Here is a 27,066-nt window from a genome sequence, read left to right on the forward strand (position 1 = left end):
GAGTAAGATTGCAGACTGGATGTCTGGTCCTGGCCATGTCCAAGCACTGTGGGAATCCAGCAGCCCAGAGAAGGCCAATTTAGGGCCTTGGGCTCAGTGTGGAGCTTAGAATTCAGCTCTGTAAAAGGTGGGGTTGTATTACAGCGTTGAGTCTCACCTTGAAGAGCCAGCCGGCAAGATGGGGCCTGGGGGTGGGAGGAAGGGGTTAGATTCCAGATACGTTGGATAGACTGGCTGCTCACAGACCCGCTGTATTTTAGCCTGAAGAACTTTGCATAAGGAGGGGAAGACATGCATTTTTTTCTAATATTTTTTGAGCCTCAGTTTCCACCTCTGAAAAACGGGAGTGGTACCATCTCATGCAGAAGGCAGTGTCGGGATGAAACCGCACGGTCCAGGTGAGAACCTTTGCAAACCTGATGGGGTCGGTTTGTTGAGTAAGGTCTCTTAAGTATGCCTGATGCCCCAGGACCGAAGGTCTGGAGTTGGGGAGTCCCAGCGGAGAGTCCTCACCCCAGCTCTGCGGCCACCGCCGCCTCCTCGGGGCCCGGACTGCCGAGGGTTAAAGAGAAAGCCCCACGCCCCCTTTGACGGCGCAGAGCCCACCTCGCCGAATTTGAAAAGGCGGCCCTGGAGAGGCGTGGGCGCCCCCGGCCCCCGACACTTCCAGCTCGGACCCGGGCTCGCTCGCGGCCGGCTCCCTCTGCTCGGCGTCCGGGCCGCGGGTTCGGTCCGGCCCCGGTGCGCTCCTGCGGGTCCTCGCGCCCCGGGCCCCGGGTCCCCGCGCAAGATGAGGCTGGCTCTGCTCCTGCCGTGGGCTTGCTGCTGCCTGTGCGGGTCGGCGCTGGCCACCGGCTTCCTCTACCCCTTCCCGGGCGCAGCCCTGCAGCAGCACGGCTACCCCGAGCCGGGCGCCGGCTCCCCGGGCAGCGGCTACGCGAGCCGCCGGTGAGTAGCGCGGGGCCTGGGGGCGATCGCCCGGGGCTGGGGGCGCAGGGCGGCTGCAGCCTGGGGGCTCGGAGGCGCGGGGCCGAGGGCCGGTGGGCGCGCGGGCCCGGACTTGGGTATCTCGGGCCGCGCCCACCCTCTCCCGGGGGGTCCTGGCTTTCTCAGCCTTCGCCCCTCGGCTCCGGGCGGAGGGGGCGCCCGCGGCCGCCGGGCCTCGAGGCTCAGCCCCGACGCGTCGCGGCTCACGGCCCCCCCGCGCTCACCTGGCCGCCGCGGCTTTGTGTCGGGGAGCAGTGCCCGGGGTGGCCAGGACCGCGCGCCCGGGTCCCCTGCCGCTCCGGCCGGCTGCTCGGCGACACTGGGCGGGCCATTCCCGCCGGTCTTTGGGGATGAGGACTCGGAGGAGCCTCGGCGGCAACTCCCTGGACGCCCGGGGGTTTGGCACCGCCTGGGCCCCCAAGGCTCGGCTGCGGGGCCCGGGAAGACGCGGGGTCACCCATCCCTGGTGCCGGGACCCGCCGGCCGTCTCCTCCGCCGGCAGGTGGCGCCTTGGCCACCTTCGGATGATTAGGGCTTGAGTGGATACCTGCCTTTAAATCCCCGCAGAAAGGGAAGAGCACCCGATTGCTTGATTTTACTCTTTCCCCACACCTGTACTAGCTCCTTAGAGCACACACCGGTACCTGTGCGTTCCTTCTTTTGGTTCTTAAACCACCCCGGGGGAAACGTATTAAAGTACTATCTTTCCTTTGACCAAGGAAATTGAGGCCCAGCAAGAGTCCCCCAGGTCCAGTAACAACTCAGGGCTGACCTGTTATCTTCCTTTTCTAGATTAAGTGTGTCCTGCCGCCCTACTCTGCTTATGAAACCCAAGAGCCAGGTCCCAGTTCTTTTTCCCTCTTGGTACTTATCAAACCCCCGGACAAAACGATGAATTCCCCAGTGCCCTACAGCAAGGAGACAGGGATGTTTTGTGCTGGGAGCAAAGGACACTTTGTGGCTGGAAAACGCAGGACCCAGGAGAGCCTAAAAGTGCCTCTGGAAAATTTTGCATGAGATTCCTTTTCTCTCGTTTCCGTTTGGAAATACTTCCTTAGAGGCGTCTGTTAGGAGAATTCTCCCAACACCCACAACAATATGGCCTCTGCACATTTCCATATGAGGACAGTCTAATAAATAAGCTTTTCAAGTTGCAGAATGATATGTATAGCATGATCTCATTTATAGAAAAACAAAGCAAGCTGGTAGGAATGCTGCACGCCTGTAATGACAGTACTTGGGAGTCTAACAAGAGAGTTGCAGGTTTGAGGCCAGCCTGGGCAACTTAGTGAGACTATTTCAAAATTAAAAAATAAAATAAGGCTGGGGAGGGGTGTAGCTTGGAAGTAGAACATCCCTGAATTCAATCCCAGCACCACAAAAAATGAAAAAGAAACAGAACCAAATAAATGAATACACATCTAGGCATATTGATGTCCAGAAAAATGTTTTTAGGAAACAATTTCCAGCGGTTTACTATACAGAGAGGCCCTGAGGCTAGAACAGAAGACTGGAATCAGCCTCTGTACCTGTGTGTTTGCATCTGAAGATTCAGCTAGCCTCAGATTAAAAATATTTTTTTAAAAATACAAGTCTGTAGCTGGGCATAGTGGTGCATGCTTGTAATCCCAGTACATAGGAGGCTGCAGGTTCAAAGCCAGCCTCGGCAACTTAGTGAGGCCCTTTGCAACTCAATGAGACCCTATTTCAAAATAAAGAATGAAAAATAGGGCTGGGGGTGTTGCTCGAAGATAGAATGGCCCCGGGTTCCATCCCCAGAACTGCAAAAAAAAAAAAAAAAAAGTCTGTAGCTGGGCATGGTGGCACATGCTTGTAATTCCAGTACATAGGAGGCTGAGACAGGAAAAATGCAGGTTCAAAGCCAGCCTCAGCAACTTAGCAAGGCTCTCAGTAATGTAGTGATACCCTGTTAACAAATAAGATACAAGATTGGACTGGGGGTATAGTTTGGACGTAGAATGCCCCTAGCTTCAATCCCCAGTACCAAAAAATCCCCACAAAAACACTCAAAATACAAGTCTGTGCTGAACATGTATAGACTTTGTTCTTGTTCTTTCTTTCTTTCTTTCTTTCTTTCTTTCTTTCTTTCTTTCTTTCTTTCTTTCTTTCTTTTTGGTGGTACTGGGGTTCCTAGAAGCCCTTCTACCTCTAGGCTACACTCCCAGACCTATTTTTACATTTTTATTTGGGAACAGGGTCTCCTAAGCCAGTGCGCGCGGCTGGCTTTGAACCTGCGCGATCCTCCTGTCTCTGCCTCCCAAGCGCGGGGATTACAAGTGTGCGCCACCACGCCCGGCCTTGTCACTATTTTCTGAACAACACAGTATGACTGCTATTTATGTATCATTTACATTACAGTAGGTAGTATAAGTCATGTAGAGATAGCATATAGTACAAAGGAGGGCCTGTGCAAGTTCTAGGAAAATACTATGCCTATTTATATAAGGGACTTGAACATGTGGAGATTTGGTGCCCTGCGTTGGGGAACAAGTCCTGGAGCAGATCCCCAGTGGCCACCATGGGACAACTGTGCCCTCTTTCCCTTCTGTCTGTTTTTTACAAGGAGCATATATGGATGTATTCCTTTTGTAATTCCAAAGTGTGTGTATGTGTGTGTGTTTGTGCACGTGTGTGTGCGCACGCCCCTGCAGCCTGAGGCTTGCCTGCTGAGGAGCTAGAGGTGGAGTCCATGAGGGGAGTCAGTAAACGGGGACCTGGCTTTGGTGTCTGATGGCCTGGAACTCAGGAACCTCTGCAAAAACTTGGAAAGGGCTGTTTTAGCACAAAGAGAGGCCCAAACAAATATCATCTTCAGACTCTTTCCCAGGGGATTGGAGCAGGGCGAAGGTATTGAATAGGTTCAGGAAAGAGGTGGATGACTTTGTGGAAAATGGATTCCTGAGCAAGATACTGCTAGGTGTTGAGGGGACACCTTGAGACTGACCCTCCAGAGCATGGGCCGGGGCCCTTCTGCCGGAAGCGCCAGCCTGGCGTGGGCACTGCGGGCATCTCGTTCCTGTCTGGGAGAGCTACAGGCTTGAGCTGGCCTGGGTGTCCCACACTCCTATGTCTTGGGAACCATCCATCACAGGTGACTTGTCCTGGGCATCCAAATCCCAGAAGTGGGCGGCGTGGCACAGTGCTCTTCCCAGCTGTGGCCTCAGATTTGCTCCCACGAGTGTGTGTGCAGGGCCGCGGGCCGGGCTGGCAGGCAGAGCGACAGAGCTATTTCTTGGCAAATGGTCTCCCTTTCTTTTACTGCTGCTGCTCCTTTTGGAGATGGACATTTGGACATGGTTGGTGTCCGTGTGTGTGTGTGTGTGTCTGTGTGTGTGTGTGTGCGTGCGCACACACACGGACATGTCTGGGCCACCCTCCAGAGCGGGGTGTCTGGGCCTGACACATGCTAGGGGCAAGTTTTACCTGGAGATGTGCCACGCAGTTACCCCTCTCTCAGAAGCCCAGTGTGAACCCTTCCTTTTGATCTATTTTGGCAAAAAGAAGAGCCCCCTCCAACTGCTTAGGGCCCATTTCCAGTAGAGTCTTAGAGTATTGCATATGGGTCACTAATTTTTGCCAGGCAGAGTTGTTCAGATGCCAAATAAAAGCTAAGGGGAAATGTAAAATTTATTGGTTGTTCTAAGGACTAAGCCCCCATCCCAATTTCTCAATTTTCTCCTCCTTCTCCTCCTCCTCCTCTTCCTATTCTTCTCACTTTTCCTGGGTCCTGTCTGTTCTTCACTACTAATAAGGATAATAGTCACATTTGTGAAACTCTAAATCATACAAGTCTCTCCCTCCCGCCCCTGGATGTTTATTAGGAGCCTTATCTGTTATCTCCATGTCCCCCAAAGGGACCCAAACAGCAGAGAGTGACCAGAGCCCAAGGAGAGAGGACCAGAGAATGGGCCCCATACCCCATCCCTGCTGAGGAGGCCGAAGTTTTAATTTGTATAAGTGACCGAGTTTTATTATTAATTCTTAAAATGAAAGAGTTCTTCTCAATGAGGGAAACCAGAAGACCAGTGGGACCCGCCTGGATTTCAGAAGAGGAGGGAAGAAACAAGTATAGAAAGTGGATTCATGGGGCAGGAGACAAAAGACAAAGTTACTTTTTGCTTTTTCTCTGAGGAATGGCACATCCCATGTGCCAGCGTAAGAACAAGTGGGAGCCATGTGCGCGAGACTAAATATCTATAGGTTATGATATTAACAAATGGCTCAATAAGTAGGTCCTGTTCCAACAAGATGCCTTCGTCTTTTTGTGCTGCTGTAGCAAATTCTTGGAGGCAAGAAACTTTATAAAGAAAATAAGTTGATTTTGACTTACTGTTTTGGAGGTGGGAAATGAGCTTGTACAAAGGCTCCAAAACATGGGGGGAGCCGGGCGTGGTGGCGCGCGCTTGTAACCCCAGTACTTGGGAGGCTGAGACAGGAGGATCGTGCAGACTCAAAGCCAGCCTCAGCTACTTAGTGAGGCTCTCAGCAACTTAGTGAGACCCTGTTTCCAAGTAAAGTATAAAATAGGTCTGGGAGTGTAGACTGGAGATAGAAAGCTTCTGGATTCCATCCCCAGTACAAAAACAAAACAAAAACAAAAACAAAACAACAAACAAAATATTTGTGGGGAGTAATCTTTCTTTTGTATTTTGTATTTTTTGTTTTGTACTGGGGATGGAACCCAGGAGCTTTTTACCTCCAAGCTACACCCCCAGCTCTATTTTTATTATTTATTTTAATTTATTTTATTTATATATATATATATTTTTTTTTTGGTGGTACTGGGGTTCCTAAAAACCCTTCTACCTCTGGGCTACACTCCCGGACACCTATTTTTTAATTTTTATTTGGAAACAGAGTCTCTTAAACCAGCAAGGCTGACTTCGAACCTGTGCGATCCTCCTGTCTCCCCCCCCCCGCCCCCCGCCCTTATTCTTTATTTTAATACAGGGCCTCACTGGGCTGCAGAGGGCCTCAATAAGTAGATGAGGCTGCCCACGAACCACCGTCCTACTCCCTCTCGATTTGGTAGCAAATGTAGTCCATCCAGACTTAATCCACTCTTGAAAAGTAGGCATTAATCCCTTCCTGAAGGTGGAACCCCCCATGACCTAATTACCTCGTGTGTGTGTGTGTGTGTGTGTGTGTGTGTGTGTGTGTAACCCAGGGGCATTCTTCAAGCTACACCCCCAACCCTTTTTATTTTAAAACAGTTTCACTAAGTTGCTGAGGGTTTCTCTAAATTGCTGAGGCTGGCCTTGAACCTGTGATCTTCCTAGCTCAGCCTCCCAAGTACTGAGTTTACTGCCATGCACCACCACACCCTGCCTGTTTATCTTTCAAATGTCCCACCACCTCTTAACACCGTTGTGTTGAAGGCTAGTTCTCTGTTACGTGAATCCTGGGGACAAACCATGGTACTTTTTTTTTTTTAACAATTTTTTATTGAACATAAGTAGTATACATTTACACTATATTTGGTGCCCTCTCCCCCCCCGCCCCCGTTTTCTCCCCCCCCCACCAATGGTTGTCTAGGTTAACCATGTCTTATTCATAATTTTACACATGTTCAGGTGTAGACCCTCATTAATCAAGATCGGCCTTTCTCCTCTCCTATCTTTCCATTAAAACTTAGCTAGTATTTCCCCTCTAATATCTGGGGTCCTACTGGTATCCTTTGTGTTTTCTAGTTTGGGCATATTAGAGGAAACATGTGTATCTTCTCCTTCTGTGCTTGGCTGATCTCACTTAACATGATGCTTTCCAGGGCTTTCCATTTTCTTGCAAATGACATAATTCTGTTCTTCCTTATGGCTGAATAGAATTCCATTGTGTGTATTTCCCACAGTTTTGCTATCCATTCATCTGTTGATGGAGATCTGGGTTGGTTCCATATTTTGGCTATTAGAAATTGTGCTGCTATGAACATAGGTATGCATATGTTGCTGTAGTTCTCTGAATTCAAGCCCTTTGGAAAGATACCCAGGAGTGGTATAGCTGGATCAAATGGTGGATCTATTCCCAACTTTCTCAGGAATCTCCACACAGATCTCCATAGTGGCTGAACTAGTTTGCACTCCCACCAACAGTGTAAAAGAGTTCCTCTTTCCCCACATCCTCGCCAGCATTTGTTGTTGTTTAATTTCTTTATGCTTGCTACTCTGACTGGGGTTAGATGGAATCTCAGTGTAGTTTTGATTTGCATCTCCCTGATGGCCAGTGATGAAGAACATCTTTTCATGTATCTATTAGCCCTTTGTATCTCTTCTTTTGTGAAGTGTCTGTTTAGTTCATTTGCCCATTTCTTGATTGGGTTGTTTGTTTTGCTAGTGTAGAGCCTTTTGAGCTCTTTGTATACTCTGGATATTAGCCCCCTATCAGAATGGTGGCTGGTAAAGATCCTTTCCCATTCTGTAGGCTTCCTCTTTAGGTTATTGATAGTTTCCTTTGATGAGAAGAAACTTTTTAGTTTGATGTTATCCCACTTGTTTATTCTTGCTTTAATTTCCTGAGCTTTGGAGGTTTTGTTGAGAAAGTTACTGCCTGTGCCAATATGTTGTAGTGTTGAACCTATGTTCTCCTCTACTAACTTCACCGTCTCAGGTCTAATTTCTAAGTCTTTGATCCATCTTGAGTTGATTCCTGTGTTAGGTGAGATATAGGGGTTTAGATTCATCTTTTTACAAATGGTTAGCCAGTTCTCCCAGCACCACTTGTTGAAAAGGCTGTCTTTTCTCCAGCGTATGTGTTTGGCCCCTTTGTCAAAGATTAATTGACTAAAGATGTGTGGGTTTGTTTCTGTATCTTCTATTCTAATCCACTGGTCAGTATATCTGTTTTTGTGCCAGTACCATGCTGTTTTTACTACTATTGCTCTATAGTATAGTTTGAAGTCTGGGATTATAATGCCTCCTGCATGTTTCTTGTTATTGAGAATTGCTTTGGCTATTCTAGGTCTTTTCCTTCTCCATATGAAGTTCATGATTGATTTTTCTAGGTCTCTGAAGAATGTCACTGGTATTTTAATGGGAATTGCATTGAACCTATAGATCAGTTTTGGCAGAATGGCCATTTTGATGATATTTATTCTGCCTATCCATGAGCACGGGAGATCTTTCCATCTTCCAAGGTCGTCTTCTATTTCTTTCTTTAATGTTTTATAGTTTTTGTTGTAGAGGTCTTTTACATCTTGGGTTAGGTTTATTCCTAGGTATTTTATTGGTTTTGAGGTTATAGTGAATGGAATTGTTGTTTTTGTTTCCTTCATTGTGGGTTCGTTGTTGGCATAAAGAAAGGCCACTGATTTCTTTAGGTTGATTTTGTAACCTGCAACTTTGCTGAATTTGTCAATCAGCTCCAGAAGTCTTTTGGTTGAGTTCTTTGGGTCTTCCAGATAAAGGATCATGTCATCTGCGAATAAGGATAGTTTTACTTCCTCTCTTCCTATGTGGATTCCTTTGATTTCCTTCTCTTGTCTGATTGCTGCAGCAAGAGTCTCAAGGACTATATTGAAAAGGAGTGGTGATAGTGGGCATCCTTGTCTTGTTCCTGACTGTAGCGGAAATTCTTGCAGTTTTTCCCCATTCACTATAATGTTGGCTTTGGGTTTGCAGTATATTGCCTTGATGATGTTGAAGTACTTTCCTTCTATCCCAATTTTTTGCAAAGTTTTTAACATAAATGGGTGTTGGATTTTGTCGAATGCTTTTTCAGCATCTATTGCTATGATGATGTGGTTTTTGTTCTTGGTTCTATTTATGTGGTGAATAACATGTATTGATTTGCGTATGTTGAACCAGCCTTGTTTTTCTGGGATGAAACCAACTTGGTCATGATGTATTATTCTCTTGATATAGTTTTGAATGCGTATAGCTAGTATTTTGTTTAGAATTTTTGCATCTATGTTCATTAAGGATATTGGTCTGTAGTTTTCCTTTCTTGAGGTATCTTTATTTGGTTTGGGGATTAATGTGATACTGGCCTCATAGAAGGAATTTGGAAGAGTTCCATCTCTTTCAATTTCCCGGAACATGTTATGAAGTATTGGTATTAGTTGTTCACTGAACAAACCATGGTACTTGACAATTTACCTTCATGGTGACACAGAAAGCCCAGCTGAAACGAGGGACTCAGATACTTCCGAGTTCTGCTTTGAGAAGGGGTGGCAGGTTGTGGGCCAGCCTCAGTCTATTTCCTACCCTGGCGCCTTCCCACACTGAGGGCCTTCACCCACAGACTTACGGAGGAGCCCTCGACCTATAGACCGCAGCTCAGTGCTTGCTCACCACCAACAGCCATGGCCCAGGAGTAGGCATGCTGACTGTAGCCTCTGTTTTTGAAGGGTGGCCTGGGACAAGTGGTCCTGGAAATGGGCAGGGACACTGTGCAGCAGGAGCAAGGTTTAGAAGGGGCCAGGGGCCTGGGTGGGCACATCCCCTCGGCCCCAGGGACCTGTGACCCCACAGGAGGACTATAGCCAGGTCAGGGGCAGGCAGGATCTTCCAAAGCACAGGGCCTGCCCACCTCATCTCCATAGGGCAGGGTAGAGGGAGCCCTGGCTTTGCGATCTGCCCTGATACACCACGTGGATTTGCACAGGTAACTTAATCTCTCAGAGCCAGTTTCCTGGTCTGTATTATGAAGGTACCATGGAGTCCAGGGTACTGGGTATGAGGCACTGAGAGTAAAAAGGGACGCACAGATAAGGGGTTTGCAAAATGCAGATCTGACCTCATCTCTTTCTCCATCCACACTGCCGTTTTTAGAGTCTGAGCTGCTTACCCTGATGCCTGGCCCTTCTCCTGCTGGGCCCCTTACCCTGATGCTGCCTGTGGCATCTCACACCCCAGTTCCCTGCTACGTACGTAGGACATCCAGGTATGCCCAGGCTCTCCTCCCGAGGTCATACCTTCAGAGATGCTGTCCACATTAGGGGTTAGGGCTTCAGTGTCAGACGCCATCAAATGAGGGCATCAGGAGCTACAGGACACTGAGTTGTCTCCCAGAAATGACGCGGACCATCAGGGGACGGAGGACCCCACAGTCACTCACAGGATACAGCTTTATCCTGGCCCAGTGTGCAGGGATTTTGCCCATCTTTAGACTTTCCTGAGCAATGATGAGACAGAATTCAGAACCTGTGACTGTGTTTTGTTTTCTGTTTGGAAACTCTCTGGCAAGTGTGTTTGGGAAAGGGTCTTGTCGTTGCCATGGTGATCCCACTGCTAGTCCTGCTGGTTCCAACTCTTCCTTCCCCCTTCTCCCCCTCCCTCTTACCTTTCTTCTTTTCTCTTTCTCTCAGTACTGGGGATTGAACCCAGGGGTATTCTACCACTGAGCTGTACCCCCAATCCTATTTTATTTATTATTTTGAAACAGGATCGTGCCAAGTTACTGCACCTCAGCCTCAAACCTGCGATCCTCCTGTCTCAGCCTTCCGAGTACTGGGATTATAGGTGTGGGCCACTGCACCCAGCTTCTTTCTTCTCTGTCTCTCTCCCTTCTCTCTCTTTTTGTCTCCTACATTTCCTGTGGGGACATCTGACCAGGGTCCCACACTTGGGGTTAAATGCTCTGTGCTCAACCCGCTCAACTTCTCAATGTTTTTAGCTCTGTGCTTTGTAGGTGACATCTAACGGGATAATGGAGCATACTTTGGACACTCGATCCTCAGCTCTTGTGGTATCCTGCCTCCTGCAGCTTTCTGGCTCCCGGTCCCTCTCTCCATCCTCTGGCACCCAAGGTCCACCTGGCCTCCCCACCCTCCACCCACACACTCCTTGGGAAGGGGAGACACTGTGCTCCGAGCTTGGGTGGCTCCTTTGGCTGGTGGGAGAACCCGGCAACTGTGGGTTGCGCGTGTGCAAAAGCACATGCTTTGGCGCTGTCAGGAGGGACCAGAGCCCCCTACCTTTCTCCTCGTGACAGTCTGTATTTGCCTATGAGTGTCCCAGTGCCAGCGAGAAACCACAGAAGAAAAAGGGGGGAAACTTTTTATATTTTAGTATCTACCTATAGTGATACTTTTTTCCTCCTCTTAGAATGAAGGGCTCTGAATTTTCATTTTGCACAGGCCCTAGGAATTATTTGGCTAGGTCTTGTTCTCATACCTCAGGTCCATCCCCTAAACACCAGGACACTTCTGGATGATCAGGATAAACTAGGGAGCTGGGTGTCCAGATAGAGGCTATGCTCTGTCTAGGGCCTGAAAATCTGTATTTTAATGGCTTCCCCAGGTGGCTTTTCCTGGAGCCAGGTTTGGGAAAGGCTATGTTGAGAATAGAGTTTCTTGAGATTTCTTTCATCATGACACTTAATAAGAAAGGCCTTTTGTATGACAACCAAGCTTGCATGCATGTGCGCGCGCATGTGCGCGCGCGCGCGCGCACACACACACACACACACACACACACACACAAACATCTGAAACAAGTTTTGCAAAATGATACTGTGACCATATGTGATACTCTCTTTTTTATTATATTTCATCTAGTTCATAAAAAACGTTCTTGCCAAGACTCAGAAAATGGATTCCACAGCCCCCTGGTGGGTCTGGGCCTGTCATGGAAGACCGTGGTGCCGGGGTGATGTGGGGTCTCATCCCCCTGTACCTGGTCTCCTCTCTGCCTCTAAGGCCTGTGTTCAGCTCATTCTGCGGGAGGCTTGCCCACCCCTCGTGCCTGCGATTGCGTGTGGTTTGGGGACTGAGGCCTCACCCTACATCCCTTTCTTGCAGATGGACTCACTTCTCCTGGCTGCTTCCTTCCCCAGTGCCCTGACCAGCCCACCTTGGACAGGACTGCACGATCAGGGCATGTCCCCTGCTCTCTAGGGATGTGAGACTGTCCAGGGCAGGCATTTAGTGCCCAGCATCCATAGAACCTGCACTAGGCAGGCTAGAGACTGGGAACCCCAACACCCAACACAAAGGCCAGGGCCTCTGCCCAGTGGCGGCAGGTAGGAGGCTGTCAGCAAGCTCTGAAGAAGTGAATGAGCGCCTCCAGGAGACCTTGTTCCTGTGACTACATCGCATGTCTTTGCAGGGTGGGGCCTTTCCCTGCCTCTTGGTTCGCTGGATGCCTTCTGTTCAAGAAGTTTCTGTTGAGTACCGAGCGTGTGCCTGGTGCTGGGGATGGGGAGGTGATTTAGAGCCAGCCTCTGTCCTTGACGAGCTCAGAGAACAGTTGGGGAAGACAGATTCAGGATCAAGTGCAGAATTTGCTGTGAGACAAATTGTACAGAAAGGGGTGGCAGGCAGGGTGCGGATGAGCTATAACTTGTCTGGGGGAGTTTGGGTATGTGGGAGTTTGGGAATCTCTGTGTCCCCATGCCCTCATCTATAAAATGGGGATGATCATAGTGTGTGCTTCTTGAGATTGTTTTGGGGCTTAAATGAGTTCCTAATAGGAATGAAATCCTTGGAAAAACGGTGAACACTATTTGGGCTTGTTGTAGCCATGTAGTGTAGCAAGGATACGACTATATGAAGCTACGTGTCTTAGTCCGTTTTGTGCTGCTATAACAGAATGCTCGAGGATGGGTAATTTATAAAAAAAACCGATTTATTTCTCATAGTTCTGGAGGAGGCTGGAAGTCCAAGAACAAGGGGCTCACAGGAACCCATTCCAAAAATAATGGTATTAATCTCTTTAGCTGGATTAGGTAATGGTGAGTGAGGAGAATTGAATCACCTTCCAAGGTCCTGACCCCCAGCACTGTGGCACTGGGGATCAGATTCCCAATGGATGAACTCTGGGGTCCGTGGCACCACAGGGATACTTTTCTGGGGGGCGTTTTGTTAGGATGGGGTTCTAGACCACATACTTTGGGAAATGCTGGTCTGCTGATGGAGAATGAATGCAGATGAGTCTCTAGAGGGGATCATTTGAGTTGGGTCTTGGAGGATGAGTCAGGGTGTCGGGACAGTGACTAGGGAGGGCTTGTGGGGCAGGCAGACAGCTGTGGGAGGGCTTGGAGGCTGTCACATGATACCTGGCCTCTGTGGTTAGCAAGGAGGAGCCCCAGTGACTGGAAGGTGGGCAGGAAGGGGACAGGCTGGGCCTTTGCAGGTTGAACATGAAGCCTGGTTTCTGCCACCCAAACGAGCTTGGACTTTATGGTCTGAGCACGGTCATAGGCAGGCCTGTGCCGGCTTTGCGGGTGGAGAAGGCTAGCTAAAGAAGGGAAGTGGGAGGAGGGAGGCCAGCTAGAGGTCAGGTTAGGAGTCCTACATGCAGCAGAGACCCAAAGGGAGGCAGGGGTGATGGATGGAGCAGGGGAAGGAGTGCTCAGAGAACCAGGGAGAGGCAAACATGGGTCTCAGACTCAGGCTCTTGCTGTCCCAGGGGTTTGGGACTTGGCTCCCTGGAATACTGCAAAGATTTTGTCGAGTTTTCTCAGCTTTGCAAAAGGCAGCAAAGCCCAATGTTCACACTGCACTTTTGTGAGATACTGGTTTTCCCTTCAAGAAGTTTTCAGACCCTAACTTTAGCATCTTGCCCTAGACTTGCAGGTACTAGGTACTCCTTGGGCGTGCGTCGAGCACATGAATGAACAAAGGACTGAGCGCCTGGATGAACATGTGTCTGGACCATACTCTGAAAAACAAGGCAATGGCCTCTGTCCTCCTGCAGGTCCGCAGTGCTAGGGGACCCTGGAACAGGGTCCTTGTCTGTGCTTTGTCCCCTTGGGGCCAACTCTGGAAGCCACTTTCAGAGAGGCCATGGCAGCTGCTGCTTTAGGGGTCCTGCTTCTCTTTTGGCAGCGGGGGTGGGTAGAGACAGAGAACTCTTCCTGAGAACCACATGGGATGGCCTGGATGCAGATAGCTGGCGAAACCTTCTCTCAAAGCCCCAGGGTTTTCTGAATCTCCTCTCTTCATCTTGCTGCTCTCTCTCCCCGCAGCTTGTCTTGTTATTTTAAAATCCATTCCCAGAGAAACAATCGCTATGGCAATAAGAACTACCCCGGCTTCTCTTGGCTCAAACTGGCCTGACACTTCATTGCCGCCTCGAAAGTGTATGAGCTGGACTCGGACCAGCTCCGCCTGGGGCAGGGGACCGGAGCAACAATAACTAACTGTTAGAGGATTTTCGGGAATGTTAGCACGGAGTGCTTGGGGAACCCTGCAGACAATCTTATGGAAACGTACACACGACATACTGTTCTCCACTCCCAGTTGCCGGGGGGCCAAGCCCTTCTGGCTTGATCTTTTTTTTTGCTTATGTCTCAGGAACCAGGGTCTAGATGATTCTCTCTGGTGGCCTGTGAGGGACCACCTTGAGGGGAGCTGGACTCCGTCCAGGTTATTTCTGTCATGTTCAAGGGCAGAGGTGGGGGCTCTAGCCCTGTCTGCCCCATCCCCAGCTGCCTCCAGAGGGACCTGTGTGACGGCCAGAGCTGGCCATGTTGTCTGTGACACAGTGACCTTCGCCAGCTCTCTGCTGCCCCAGCAAAGTTTCCTGAGCTGCTTCTGCTGGGTGTTAATGGAGACTGCGAGAAAAAGTGCAGGAAATGCTCATTCACGAAGCTGCAGTTTACTTTCTGGATCTTGACTCGGTGACGTCCTGAACTACAGAGCCCAACCTCCCTGTGCCTCGGTCTCCTCATCTACAAAATGAGAATGATTAGTGTGCTTACTTCAGAGGAGGATTCTGGGACTTACCTGAGTTGATAGTAATAAAGTGCTTACAACATTATCTAGCCAGTACTCTCTGTGGCCTGGTGAAATGATAAAGCCTTATCTAGACCATGTTGTGTGCCGATGTGGCCTCGCAGAAAGCTTAGGGAAGTGGGGTTGAGTTGTATGGGCATAGGAGGCCATGAAATCTTTTCTGGGGGAGCACATTGTGCTCCATACCACTTTGAGGGTGCTAGCTCTGTTCTGAGGCTAACCCCGAGGAGATGGGGCTTATAGAGTGAACTAAATACCTGAGCAGGTTTCAGTACCCTTTATGCATGGTTTCTAATCTTGCTCAACACCTTGGAGCTGCAGGAGAACCAGAGATAGAGAATCCCGGATCCTGCTGGTTTCTGTTAGGACCCTGCCCAGTTCAAGGCTAGAGGCAAAGAAAGGGGGCCCACCCGTGCCCCAAGATGTGTCTCAGCCACTCGAGGCCTTGGCAAGGCGCACCAGCCCCCAGAATGTGATCTGGGAGCTGGTCAGAGGGTCTGGGGACTCCAAGGTGCCTAGAGTGGGGTTTGAGGTGGAGGATTCTGATGATCTTTGTGTCCCACGAAATGTGACAGCGAGGGAATTCCTGCAGGCTCCAAGGTGGGGAAAGGGTGTTTTTTGCTGTCTCCTGCAGCTGGCCTCTGTGGCTTACCAAGGGAACCACGGTCAGGGTGGCACATTCCTGCTGGCCTGTGTCTGTCTCATCATTAAAATAAAGCACATAGGATTGGGTTGAGAAGATGTGTTTGTTAAATATGCTGGCTAGCAGGGCCTTCCCATTCTCCCAAGGAGGGCCCTAGCTCCTGGGTGTCTTCTGCATTTCCACTATATGAAACAAGACCTAGGTATAGGGCGAGGGCCGCCGAACCTTGTGTGAGGATATATGTTTGTCCTGTGCATGTGCAAGCTGTTTTCTGACTTTGTAAAAATCTGGTCTCTTATCCCACTTCCCCATTCTGGAAGGAAGAGACTGTGTGGCATTTGCCTGAGGACCCCCCCCCCCACCTGCCCACTCCACCCGCCGCAGTGCCTAGCACCCAGGAGGGAGGCCCCAAGGAGGGTCACCCTGCTTGCACGCTTGCAGCTTTATGAAGGGCCCAGGCTTTTCTTTCCTCTTCCCCAAGGAGATGCCCCTGAAATCACGCCCTGCAGGCCCCAAGGAGACGCCAGGACATGTGGGAAACTGTCTCACTAGCCTTCCTCAGCCTGTGCCTATGAGGACTTTGCAGGAAGGTGGCAATGCCTACTGAGCTGGCTCCACTGTCTTCGTGGAGGCCCCCTGGCCTCTGACATTCTTGTCATTCCAGCCCCCCTGGAAGGGCTTATCTAGGAATCTGCACTGGTCTCTTCCTGCCTCCCCCGTGATTGATTTGGCCACACGGTTGATTCCTGGGCTCCGAGAGGTCCTGACCTGCGTGGGCACCCATTTCTGGAATGATGTGATTCCCTGGCTGCTGCAAAATTTGTCAGCCTCTTCTCTTTTGTTCTGTGGCTGCTAATGACAATTCACTCAGACTCTGAAAGCCTTCACACAAGAAATCTGAACAGGTGTTCCTACATGGGGAGGCAACGGAGCAGACAGAAGGGACACCCACATCAGGGGTCCAGAGAGCGCCCCATCCTGACTCTCCCTGGCTGCTCCTGGTCTCAGGTGCTGTGCTCACGACTGGCTGCCTTTTAACCTGGCTCCTTCCTGCCTCGGGCCTTTGACCTATTGTTGTCCCTACCTTGATCACTCTGTGCTTAATTTTGACTTAGCTAATTCCCACTCACACCTAAGAGGTCACATTAGATGTGCATGCACAGGGCGCCTTCTCTGATCCTTCTCTGATCTTTGTCCAGTGCACTCAGAGCTGGCTGTATTACCAAGAGGCTCATGGCAACCGTCAGTAAATTCCATAATGAGCGGGTAGGCAATTAGTTCAGCTTGCACGAGCACAGGACGACAACTCCGAGTTTTCTGAGATCAGGGGTCCCCTTAGTCGTGTGTAGTGCTGTATCTCTAAAACCTTCTCTGGATTATGTAGAGTATCGAGGAAGAAATTAACCATTTCACAAGCTGTATTCATGTCCTATCACTGCTGCAATAGATTAAAGTTAGTGGCTTAAAATACCAGAGGTTTGTTAATCTTATAGTTCTCAAGGTCAGAAGTCCAATGTGTCTTGCTGGGCTAAAATCAAGGCATTCACCGGGCTGGTCCTTCTGGCAGTTCTAGAGGAGAACATTTCCTTGCCTTTTCCAAATTCTACAGATTACCTGCATCCTGGGCTGACAGCTCCTACCTCTGTTTTTAAAGGGCGTTTCCAATGGGCGTGGTGGCGTACACTTGTAATCCCAGCATTCGGGAGGCTGAGACAGGAGGATTCCGGTTCGCGGACAGCCTCAGCTACTTAGTGAGGCCCTTTGTAACTCAGTTTCAAAATAAAGAATAAAAATAGGGCTGGGGATGTAGCTCAGAGGTAGTATGCCCCTGAGTCCCATCTCTAGTACTGCCAATAATAAAAAAAAAGACATTTCCTCCTGCCTATTCTCTCTCTCTCTCTCTCTCTCTCTCTCTCTCTCTCTCTCTCTCTCTCTCTCCCTACATCTTCCTTTCTCTCCCTCCCTCCCTCTTTCTCTCTCTCATCTCTCTTACATGGCCCTTTGAGGTTAGGTTGGGCTCTCCTGGATAATCCAGAATAACCTGTTACTTTTGATACCCTTAATTTAATCACATTACAAAGATGCTTTTACCATGTAAGATAATATCTTCACAAGCCCCCAGAATTGGGACCAGGAGACCCACAGAGGAGGCATTATTTAGCCTAACACACCAACATACAGGGAAAAGGACCTACCAGATACTGGGGCCTTGGAGTGCTGTTCCAGTTGTAGTCTTTAAATGGCATGGAGACTGGGAGTAGCTTTAAGCATCAAAAGTCTGTTAAGATTCAGCTTTGAGTAGAAGTTTATGATGAAATCATAGCCTTCCCACTCAAGCTTGTACATGAGCTGTGAGGTAGGGATTTAACTAGCTTTACATGGGCTGTGAGGTAAGGATTTAACTCATGGTTCCCCCAAACCCTTTTCATACTTTTATTGAATAATCCTTCCTCCCTGATATAAGGAATGCCACTCTTATGACAGGCTAAATTTTCCTATTTACGTGACCCTTTTTTTGAACTTTTAGTTTCTTCAAAACTATTTATCTGGGCTAATGCCAAAAGCATTTTTTTGGGGGGAGGGACTTGGGATTGAATTGCCTAGTATTGCACATACTAGGCAAGCCCTCTACCACTGAGCTACACCTAGCCCAAACTGCGTTATTATTATGATGATGATGATGATGATGATGATGTGTGTGTGTGTTACTGGGTATTCAACCTAGGGACATTCTACCTCCAAGCTACACCCCCAATACCATTTTATTTTTATTTTGAAATAGGGTATCACTAGGTTGATGAAGTCTCACTACTTTGCTGAGGCTGCAATCCTCCTGTCTCAACCTCCCAAGTACTGGGATTATAGGTGTGAGCCACTGCACCTGGCTTATTTTCTATTTCAAAACAGGGTCTTGCTAGGTTGCTAAGACTGGCCTTGAACTTATGATCCTCCTGTCTTAGGCTCCTAAGTACCAGAATTACAGGCATTTGCCACCATGCCCAGCTCCAAACCACACTATTTTGATTCCTATATAATCTATGTTATCTTAGCTGACAGAGCAATTCCTCCTTGGCTATTCCTCTTTATCAAAATATCCCTAGCTGTTCTTGTACACTTTTTTCTTTCGCGTGAATTTTAGAATCATCTATTCTAGTTCTATGAAAAATACCAGTGGAATTTTGATCAGGCAGTGTTGAATTATGAATTAATAGAATGACACGCTTGTAAGAGTGTGTTTCTCAGAAAAGAGATCTACTGCTTCGCTTAGTCAGGTCTTGTTAGGTTTAATCTTAGGCATTTTATAATTTTTATGGCTATCATGAATGGGCTCCTCTGTTCCTCGACATTTGTAAATGTTTATGACTGGCAAATGGGGAAGCTGTTGATTTGGGGCGTGTTGATCTTGTTTCAGTAACCTTTCTGAACTTTTTAAAAATTATTTTAATGGTTTTTCAGGTGATTCTCTAGGGTTTTGAGGTAGAGAATGTTATAGTCACCTAAAATGTGTGTGCACATGTGCATGCCTGCTGGTCACTATGAAAGTCAAAACCTTGTTTGATCATAGAATCGTAGTGTATAATGGTGGTCTCTAGGGGGTGTGGGGAGGGGGATATAGGTAGATGTTAGTCAAAGAATATAAAGTTTCAGCTATGTAAGATGAATACGTTCTGGAGACCCAACATAGGGCAATGTTAACAGTAAGCAATACTTTTATATATACTGGAAATTTTGCTATGAGAGTAGATTGTAAGTGTTCTCATAAAAAAGTTAAAAAGGAAGAAAGAAAGGGGGAAAAGATGATTGATAGGGAATATGCCAGTATTGGAAAAATGGCTTTGGAAAATGTATTGGAAAATAGCTTTGGTGCGGTGCAGACAGGCAGGCAGGGAGGAGGAGGCAGCTGTTACCCTGCAGAGTTCTGGGCACCAAAAGGGATTAGCAAGAACACCAAAGAGTTGTAGCCCAGGGCCATCGTATTTTAAAGACAAGTTTACATAATAAATAACTTCTAGCAGATAGGCTAAAACTCCCCAAGGACCGGGAGGAGGGTATCTCTGACTTTGTTAAACCATCAGAGACAGGGCGGTTCTACACCTGCATTAGGTCAGGAGCAAATGGAAAGACTAAAGAAGATGTAAGATAGTGAATCTTCATAATCACATCAAAAGGCTTGCCATGAGGATCTACACCTAGTTGGGTCAGGAAGACTATTGGTTAGGCAAGATAGAAGATAATAAATCTTTATAAAAACTTTTCTGTATCCAAAAATTTCATTATCACCTTCAAGGCACTTCACTACACCTCTCTACCTCTCTCTCTCTCTCTCTCTCTCTCTCTCTCTCTCTCTCTCTCTCAATCTCTCTCTCCCCGACATAGGGCTTTGATAATTTTTGTCCCTTTGTTCTACCTTGGTAATAATAAAATTGCTTAAGCTTACAGCAAATAGTCTGGCTATTCTTTTCTAAAAGTAGCGAAGAGCAAGAACCCGCAGCTCTATCTCCCACCGTTCCAGTTTCAGCGCCCAGTGGGGGCTCCTTTACAGTCTTGGTGTGGCACTGTTACAGTTTGTCATCCCTGCATGGGGCTCCATCGCAGCACCGCAGCAACATTACAGTTTTGGCGCCCAACATCGTGGGGCACCATTACAATGACTGCATTAGCATCCGTCACCTTTGTGTCGCTATAGTGAAATACCTGACACAGGCTGCTTAGGAAGCTGCTTAGGAGGATTATTTGGGCTCATGGTTCTACAGGTGTAAGTTTAAGGTGGGAGCACCTGTTAGAGTGAGCAATCACATTTCAACTGGGAAACAGAGAAAGAGAGAAAGAAAAGAAGAAGGTGGTCAGAGTCCTATAATCCCTTTTGAGGCATGCCCCCAATGACCTAAGGACCTCCCGCTAGGCCCTGCCCCTTAATCTTCCATAGCGCCTCCCAATAGTACCACCCTGGGGAGCAAGCCTTTACTGTGGATCTTTGGGAAACACTTATCTGAACCCTGGAAGTAACCCTGGAAGGTCATGACTATGACCTTGGCACTTTAGAGCCTGTCAAATTTTTGCTGTGGGCAAATTTCTTTGAGCTTGCATCAGTTTACGCACCTGGGAAATGGGTCTACTGGTAACCAGTTGTTGGGGCAGTGGGAACATTAATTGAGCTGTCTGATCAGGACAGAGTGTCGCCCTTGGAAGCCAGCATGAGCAGTAGTCACTGGTGCTGGCTGTGTTGTGTTCTGGGTTGCGTGGCTCCTACTAGCATCTGAGGCGAGGCTCCTCCCTCCGTTTCCTCGATTGCTCTGTTGCTGTTCCACACGCTTGCTCTTGCAGGGAGTGGCAAGCCTCGTGGGGCCAGGAGCACCCCACCTAGATGAATTCCCTGCCATGACAGGCAGCCTAGGGCTGAGCACTAAAGCAATCTCTTAATAATTCAAGTGCAACCAGGCCACGGGGACCCTGCTGCGTTGACTTTTGGGGCTTTGATGACCAATTCACTCAGGAGCTCCTGAATTCTAACCCAGAGTGAACCAGGGGTGAATTGAGGAGCCTTGTGGACCCCAACACAGGGCATGGGTCCAGGCTGCTAATGAGCAAGGGCTTGTGTCTGCTCTCCAGCATGGCCACAGGCAGTGGGGTGGGGTGGGGTGGGGGGTGGGGGGGAGTGCTGGGGATTGTCTGCCTGCTAGGCCCGGGCCTGGGACAGCTGCACACAGGGACAGCTGCCTTAGGCTTTGGGACACAGGATCTGCCCCGAGATTAATAACAGAGCCCAGCCAAGACCGTGGGGAGCAGAGCAGGGCTAGGGTTACCTCGCACCAGGAAATGCGCCTGCCCCGCTGACAGCGGGTGGAGAGCCTGCAGGATGGATGGGCTCTTGGGGCGCCAGGGGTGGCTGGGCAAGGCGGCTCACGGCTGGCCGAGCCAAATCCACTCCCCTGGGATGCAAACCGACCCTCCCAAGAGCCGCTTTCTTTCCGCTGGACCCCAAACCGGCATGTGCTGATCTCCAAGAATTATGTGAAGAGTTAGGAATGGAAACCAAATGTTAGTGTCAGGTAGAGAAAGCTGATGGCTGCCTGGGCCCAGCAAGCTCGGAGCTGCAGGGGCTCAGGCTCCTGGGGCCAGCACAGATGTTTAGGTGAAAGGAGCCTTACACATTTTCTTTAAAAAAAAAAAAAGTTTATTTTTCTTCCTGATATTTATTATAGAAAAACATAGAGAACAAAGGAAAGAAATAGTTTCTCATGCCATTTTGTAAAAATTTTAAAGTTTAAAAAGTTTTAGCCAGACCCAGTGGGATACGCCTATGATACAGTATTTGGGAGGCTGAGACAGAAAATCACAGGTTCCAGGTCAGTCTCAGCAATTTAGCAACTTACTTTCAAAATATAAAATAAGCTGGGTGTGGTGGCATATGCCTGTAATCCCAGTACTTGGAAGGTTGAGATGGGAGCATCGCAGGTTTCAGGACAGCAGCAACGTAGTGGGACTCTCACCAACCTAGCAAGACCCTGTTTTTAAAAAAAAAAACAACAGCAAAAGCAAAGCATAAAAGGGACTGGGGGTATAATTTGGAGGTAGAATGTCCCTAGATTCAATCCCCAGTACACACCACACACACACACACACACACACACACACACACACACACACACATACACGAATAAATAAAGAAGGGCTGGGAGTATAGCTTGGAAGTATAATGCTCCTGGGCTCAATTCCCCAGTACCAAAAAAGATAAAAAGAAAAATAAAAAGTTTATTTTGAAATAGGGTCTCACTGAGTTGTGGAGGGCCTCACTAAGTAGCTGAGGCTGGCTGCGAACCTGCGATCCTCCCGTCAGCCTCCCAAGTGCTGGGAATACAAGCCTGCGTCACCATGCCCAGCTATTTTTTACTCCTATTAAGTTAGTTATCTCAGGTACATTTTCACAGCTACCGAAGTTGACTAACACAAAGGGATATGTAGAAACAGAGGCAGGAGCAATGTATCATTTCTACCTCAAAGGTGGAGGTGAAGCCAGGTGTGGTGTGCATGCCTGTGTTCCCTGTACTTGGAAGGCTGAGACAGGAGGATCACAGGTTCGAGGCCAGCCTTACCAACTTAGCGAGACCCTCAGGAACCTTAGTGAAGCCCTGTTTCAAAATGAAAATAAGCTGAGCATGGTGGCACATGGCTGTAATACTAGTATATGGGAGGCTGAGACAGGAAGATCACAGATTTGAGGCCAGCCTCAGCTAAACTTAGTGGAGAACCTGTTTTGTTTTTATATTTTATTATTATTATTATTATTATTATTATTATTATTATTATTATTATTTTTGTGGTACTGGGGTTCCTGGAAACCCTTCTACCTCTGGGCTACACTCCCAGACCCATTTTATATATTTTTTCAAATTGGAAACAGGGTCTCTTAAGCCAGCAAGGCTGGCTTCGAACCAGCGCGATCCTCCTGTCTCCGCCTCCCAAGCGTGGGGATTACAACCGTGCGCCACCACGCCTGGCTGGAGAACCTGTTTTAGAATAAAAAAATAAACTGGACGTGGTGGTGCACTCTTGTAATCACAGAGCTTGGGAGGCTGAGACAGGAGGATCACATAGGTTTGAAGTCAGCGTCAGCTACTTAGTGAGGCGCCCAGCAACTTAGTGAGACCCTGATTTCAAATAAAGTATAAAATAAGTCTGGGAGTATTGCCTGGAAGTAGAAAAGCCCCTGGGTTCTACCCCCAGTACCACCAAAAAAAGTAAATAAATAAATAAAATAAATAATAAAAGAGCTGGAGATGTAGCCTGTAACTTGGAGCTAGAGTGTCCCTGGGATTATTTTACAGTACCAAAACAAAACCAGGTAAAGATTAAATAATAATTGTCCTTAAAGCATGCATGTAAGCCGGGCGTGGTGGCGCACACTTGTAATCCCCGAGCTTGGGAGGCGGAGACAGGAGGATCGCGCAGGTTAGAAGCCAGCCGCGTTGGTTTAAGAGACCCTATTTCCAAATAAAAAAGTATAAAATAGGTCTGGGAGTGCAGCCCAGAGGTAGAAGGGCTTCCAGGAACCCCAGTACCACCAAAAAATAAAAATAAAAATAAAAAATAAATTAAAAAATATAATTTCACTTTTTAATTTTTATAAAGCTGCACATGCATATCATTTAAAGAATCAAATGGCTCCCCAGAACTTAAAATGGCAAATGCCGGTCTTCCATCGTCCTCTTCTTTTCTCCTACTCCCCAGAGATAACCACAATAACTCTTTTAGTTTTTCATATCTTTAGTATTTGTCTCTACATTGCTAAAAATCAAAATTACAAGCCAGGTGTGGTGGCACTCACTTACCATCCCAGTACTTGGGAAGCTGGGAGAGGAGGATCACAGGTTTGAGGCCAGCCTTGGCAACTTAGCGAGGTTCTCAGCAACTTAGCAAGACCCTGTTTCAAAATGAAATAATAAAATAGGGCTGGAGATGTATCTTAGAGGAAAATGCCCCTGGGTTCAATCCCCAGTACCATAAAAACAAAAATGAATCCCCCCAAAAAACAAACCAAAACAAAACAAAACAAAAACACCAGAATGACATTGCAACGCCTGTACTTTTTCTTTTAGGTGTTAGGTTTGACTCTGCACCAGGGGCTGGGTGTCCTCCGTGCGCTGCTGCCCTTCCACACACCTCCAGCGTCTCCCTCCCCGGAGGCCCACGTACAATTCGGGTTAGCCAAGGACTTGGGTGGTGTGTCTCGGGACAGCTAAGCCACGCAGCATATGATGACACCTTTTTTTACCTTCTTTGTTTCTGTTCACTTCGCTTTCTGCGAGATTGTTCTAAATCATGCCCGCACTCTCCTCTCGTTGCGCGCCTTCCTCCTGGTGCTGAGTGAACATTCACCTTCTTGGAGCGGTTGCTCCTGAACCTTGGTCTGCTGAGACCCGGCTGCCTGCCCTGAGCGCCACGATCTGGGAGTCGCTCTGCACCAGCGTCCTGACGGCTCCAGGCGCCCCCCTTGGATAGAAGCTCCTCTCCCGCTCTTTGCACCTGCTGGGTTTTGGACTCTCATTCTGATGAAGCACATCCTCCAGTAGCTTTCTGAGAAAAATAAGAATTCTGTCTGCGTCAGGCTGAGACGTTTGTTAGAGATTCATAAATCTCTATGAATTCAAGCCTTCTACCAATTCCTTTTCTCCCTCTTTCTTTCCTCTCCTTCCTCCCTCCCTCCCTTCCTTCCAACCTTCTTTCCTTCCTTTCTTCAATTAAACCCAAGGACATTCTACCCTGAGCTACACCCCATCCATTTTTGTTTTTATTTTTTTAAATAAAATCTTATTGGTGTATTATAGTCATACATCTTAATGAGATAAAAAAAAACTCGTGGAGATATACATGCACACATCACCTAATCAGCCCTTACCTAGTCCCTCACCACTTCCCTCCCCCTCCTCCTTCCCATGCTTAGTTTCCTGATTGACTTTGATATGTTTAAGAACATCATGTGCTTTAAGGAGTTTCAGCCCCCCCATCCCCTCAGATATGTCACCTTCATTGCTCCCCTCTAGGATCCCTTCTTCATCTAGAGTTCCTCCTGCTACCCATTTCTCCCTAGTTTTCGCACATTAGGGAAAGCATCTGATTTCTTATTTTTTGTGGCATTTCACTGTAAATGCCATAATTTTGTTCTCCTTTATGGCTGGGCAAAATTCCAGTGTGTACACATCCCATAGTTTTGTAATCCATTCATCTGTTGAAGGGCATCTTGGCTGGCTCCATAGTTTGGCAATGGTGAACTGTGCAGCTACGAACATAGTTGCCCATGCACTAGTTTGTTTTATTTTTGTTTTCATTCTTTTTGGTAGATACCCAGAGGTGGTATTGCTGGATCCATGGTAAGTTCATTTTCCTTCTTCTGAGGATCTTCTGTACTGTTTTCCAAAGTGGTTACATTAATTTGCAATCTCACCAATAAGTATTAGGGCTTCTATTTCTCCACATCCAATAAATTGCAGTTTCTTTCTTCTTTGGAAGTCCTTCTTTTAGTTGCCCCACTGATTCCCACTTACTGGAAGCCTGAAAGCCAGAAGGTGAGTAACTATGACAAGATGATCCACTCACAACCAATTTTTTTTTTGGTGGTACTGGGGGTGGAACCCAGAGGCTTCCTACCTCTGGGCTATACTCCCAGACCCATTTTATATTTTATTTGGAAACAGGGTCTCACTAAGTTGCTGAGAGCCTCACTAAGTAGCTGAGGCTGGCTTCGAACCTGCGCGATCCTCCTGTCTCAGCCTCCCAAGAGCGGGGATTACAAGCGTGTGCCACCATGCCCGGCTCACAACCAATTTTTTAAAAATAAAGGTCACTTGTATCTGGGAATCTGCTAAGAGATGAGGTGAGGCAGCAGCAGCTTCTAGTGCTTCCTGGATGCACGGTTGCAGGAACCCGCTGGCCCTTTGTTGTGGAGCAGACTCCAGTCCCAGCCCCATCTTGTGACAGGCTCTGGGCCCAGCCTCACTGGCTCCAGACCTGGCCTCGCTGCGCAGCAGGCTCCAGCCCAGCCTTGCTGGCTCCAGATCTGGCCTGGCTGCTGGGCAGGCTCTGGTCCCCACCACCATGGACAGGACATCTACAGAGGTTCCCATTTTTCCTTCCATATATTTTTTTTAAGTAGGAGAAAACAGTATGTGTCATTTGCAGAGGCTGGGAGCCCAAATCCCTAGCAGCAATGGAATTTATTTCCCCACTGAAAGCAGAGGCCCACAGCTTCACCATAGAGAGCGGGATCCGCTGCCACAAGCACATCTCCGCCCCCAGTGCACACAGAGGAGCGCAGAGGCCATGAGCACCAAGTTTTCCCGGGATGCCCGGTGCAGCGAGCTGGCCCGGCCATGCAGGCAAGGTTCCCTCTGACTTGCCCCAGACATTTTTCTTACATAGTATGTTGTCCAGAGTTCCTGAGCATGTGCAGCAGGAGCAGTCTACTTTCAGGGAGATTTCTTCAAAAATTCAAGGTGAATTGGATTGGATCAGTCTGCCTTTCCCGAATACTGGCCACCGCCACTGCCATCTTGGCCCGTCTCCGCAAACCTTTTTCTTACATAGTATGTTTCCAGATTTCCTGAGCATGTGGGGCAGGATCAGTCTACTTTTGGGGAAATTTCTTCAAAAATTCAAGGTGGATTGGATTGGATCTGTCTGCCTCTTCTGAACACTGGCCACTGCCGCCGCCGCCGCCTTCTTGGTCTCTCCTAGAGTATGTTGTTGTTAAGAATTCCTGTGTATGTGTGGCAGGAGCAGTCTTTCTTTCTTTCTTTCTTTCTTTCTTTCTTTCTTTCTTTCTTTCTTTCTTTCTTTTTTGTGGTACTGGGGGTAGAACCCAGGGGCTTTTCTACCTCCGGCCTATACTCCCAGACCTATTTTATACTTTATTTGGAAACAGGGTCTCACTAAGTTGCTGAGAGCCTCACTAAGTAGCTGAGGCTGGCTTTGAACCTGTGTGATTCTCCTGTCTCTGCCTCCCAAGTGTGGGGAAAGGAGCAGTCTACTTTCTGATCTTTTCTGGGATGTCCCTCCGAAAATCACTTTTCTTGCAGTGGCAGGTGCCACGCTGCCGTCTTGCCTCTAATTCTGCCATTTTCCATTCTCTCTCCTATATTTCAGATAGGGAGTCATGACTGGAAATGTCTCCGTATGTTGTCCCAATCAGCTATTAAACCAAAATCTGTTGTCCAGGGTTTCTCAGAGAGATGCTTGTCCTATTTGG

At 48.2% G+C, this 27,066-nt stretch overlaps 1 protein-coding gene across 2 annotated transcripts in view; it reads left to right on the forward strand.

The window, feature by feature from the left end:
* Positions 1–790: 790 nt before the first annotated feature.
* The window catches only part of COL26A1 (collagen type XXVI alpha 1 chain), a gene marked incomplete at both ends in the record, with an annotated part of 160,418 nt that continues 134,142 nt past the window's right edge, over positions 791–27,066 (forward strand). For both annotated transcript variants that reach the window (XM_080702996.1, XM_080702997.1), the window contains one exon: positions 791–948. In XM_080702996.1, the coding sequence (XP_080559122.1) occupies positions 791–948 (158 nt within the window). The remainder of the gene's footprint in view (positions 949–27,066) is intronic.

This window comes from Muscardinus avellanarius (assembly GCF_963383645.1).
Source record: "Muscardinus avellanarius genome assembly, chromosome: 10".
NCBI classification, from domain to species: Eukaryota; Metazoa; Chordata; class Mammalia; order Rodentia; family Gliridae; genus Muscardinus; species Muscardinus avellanarius.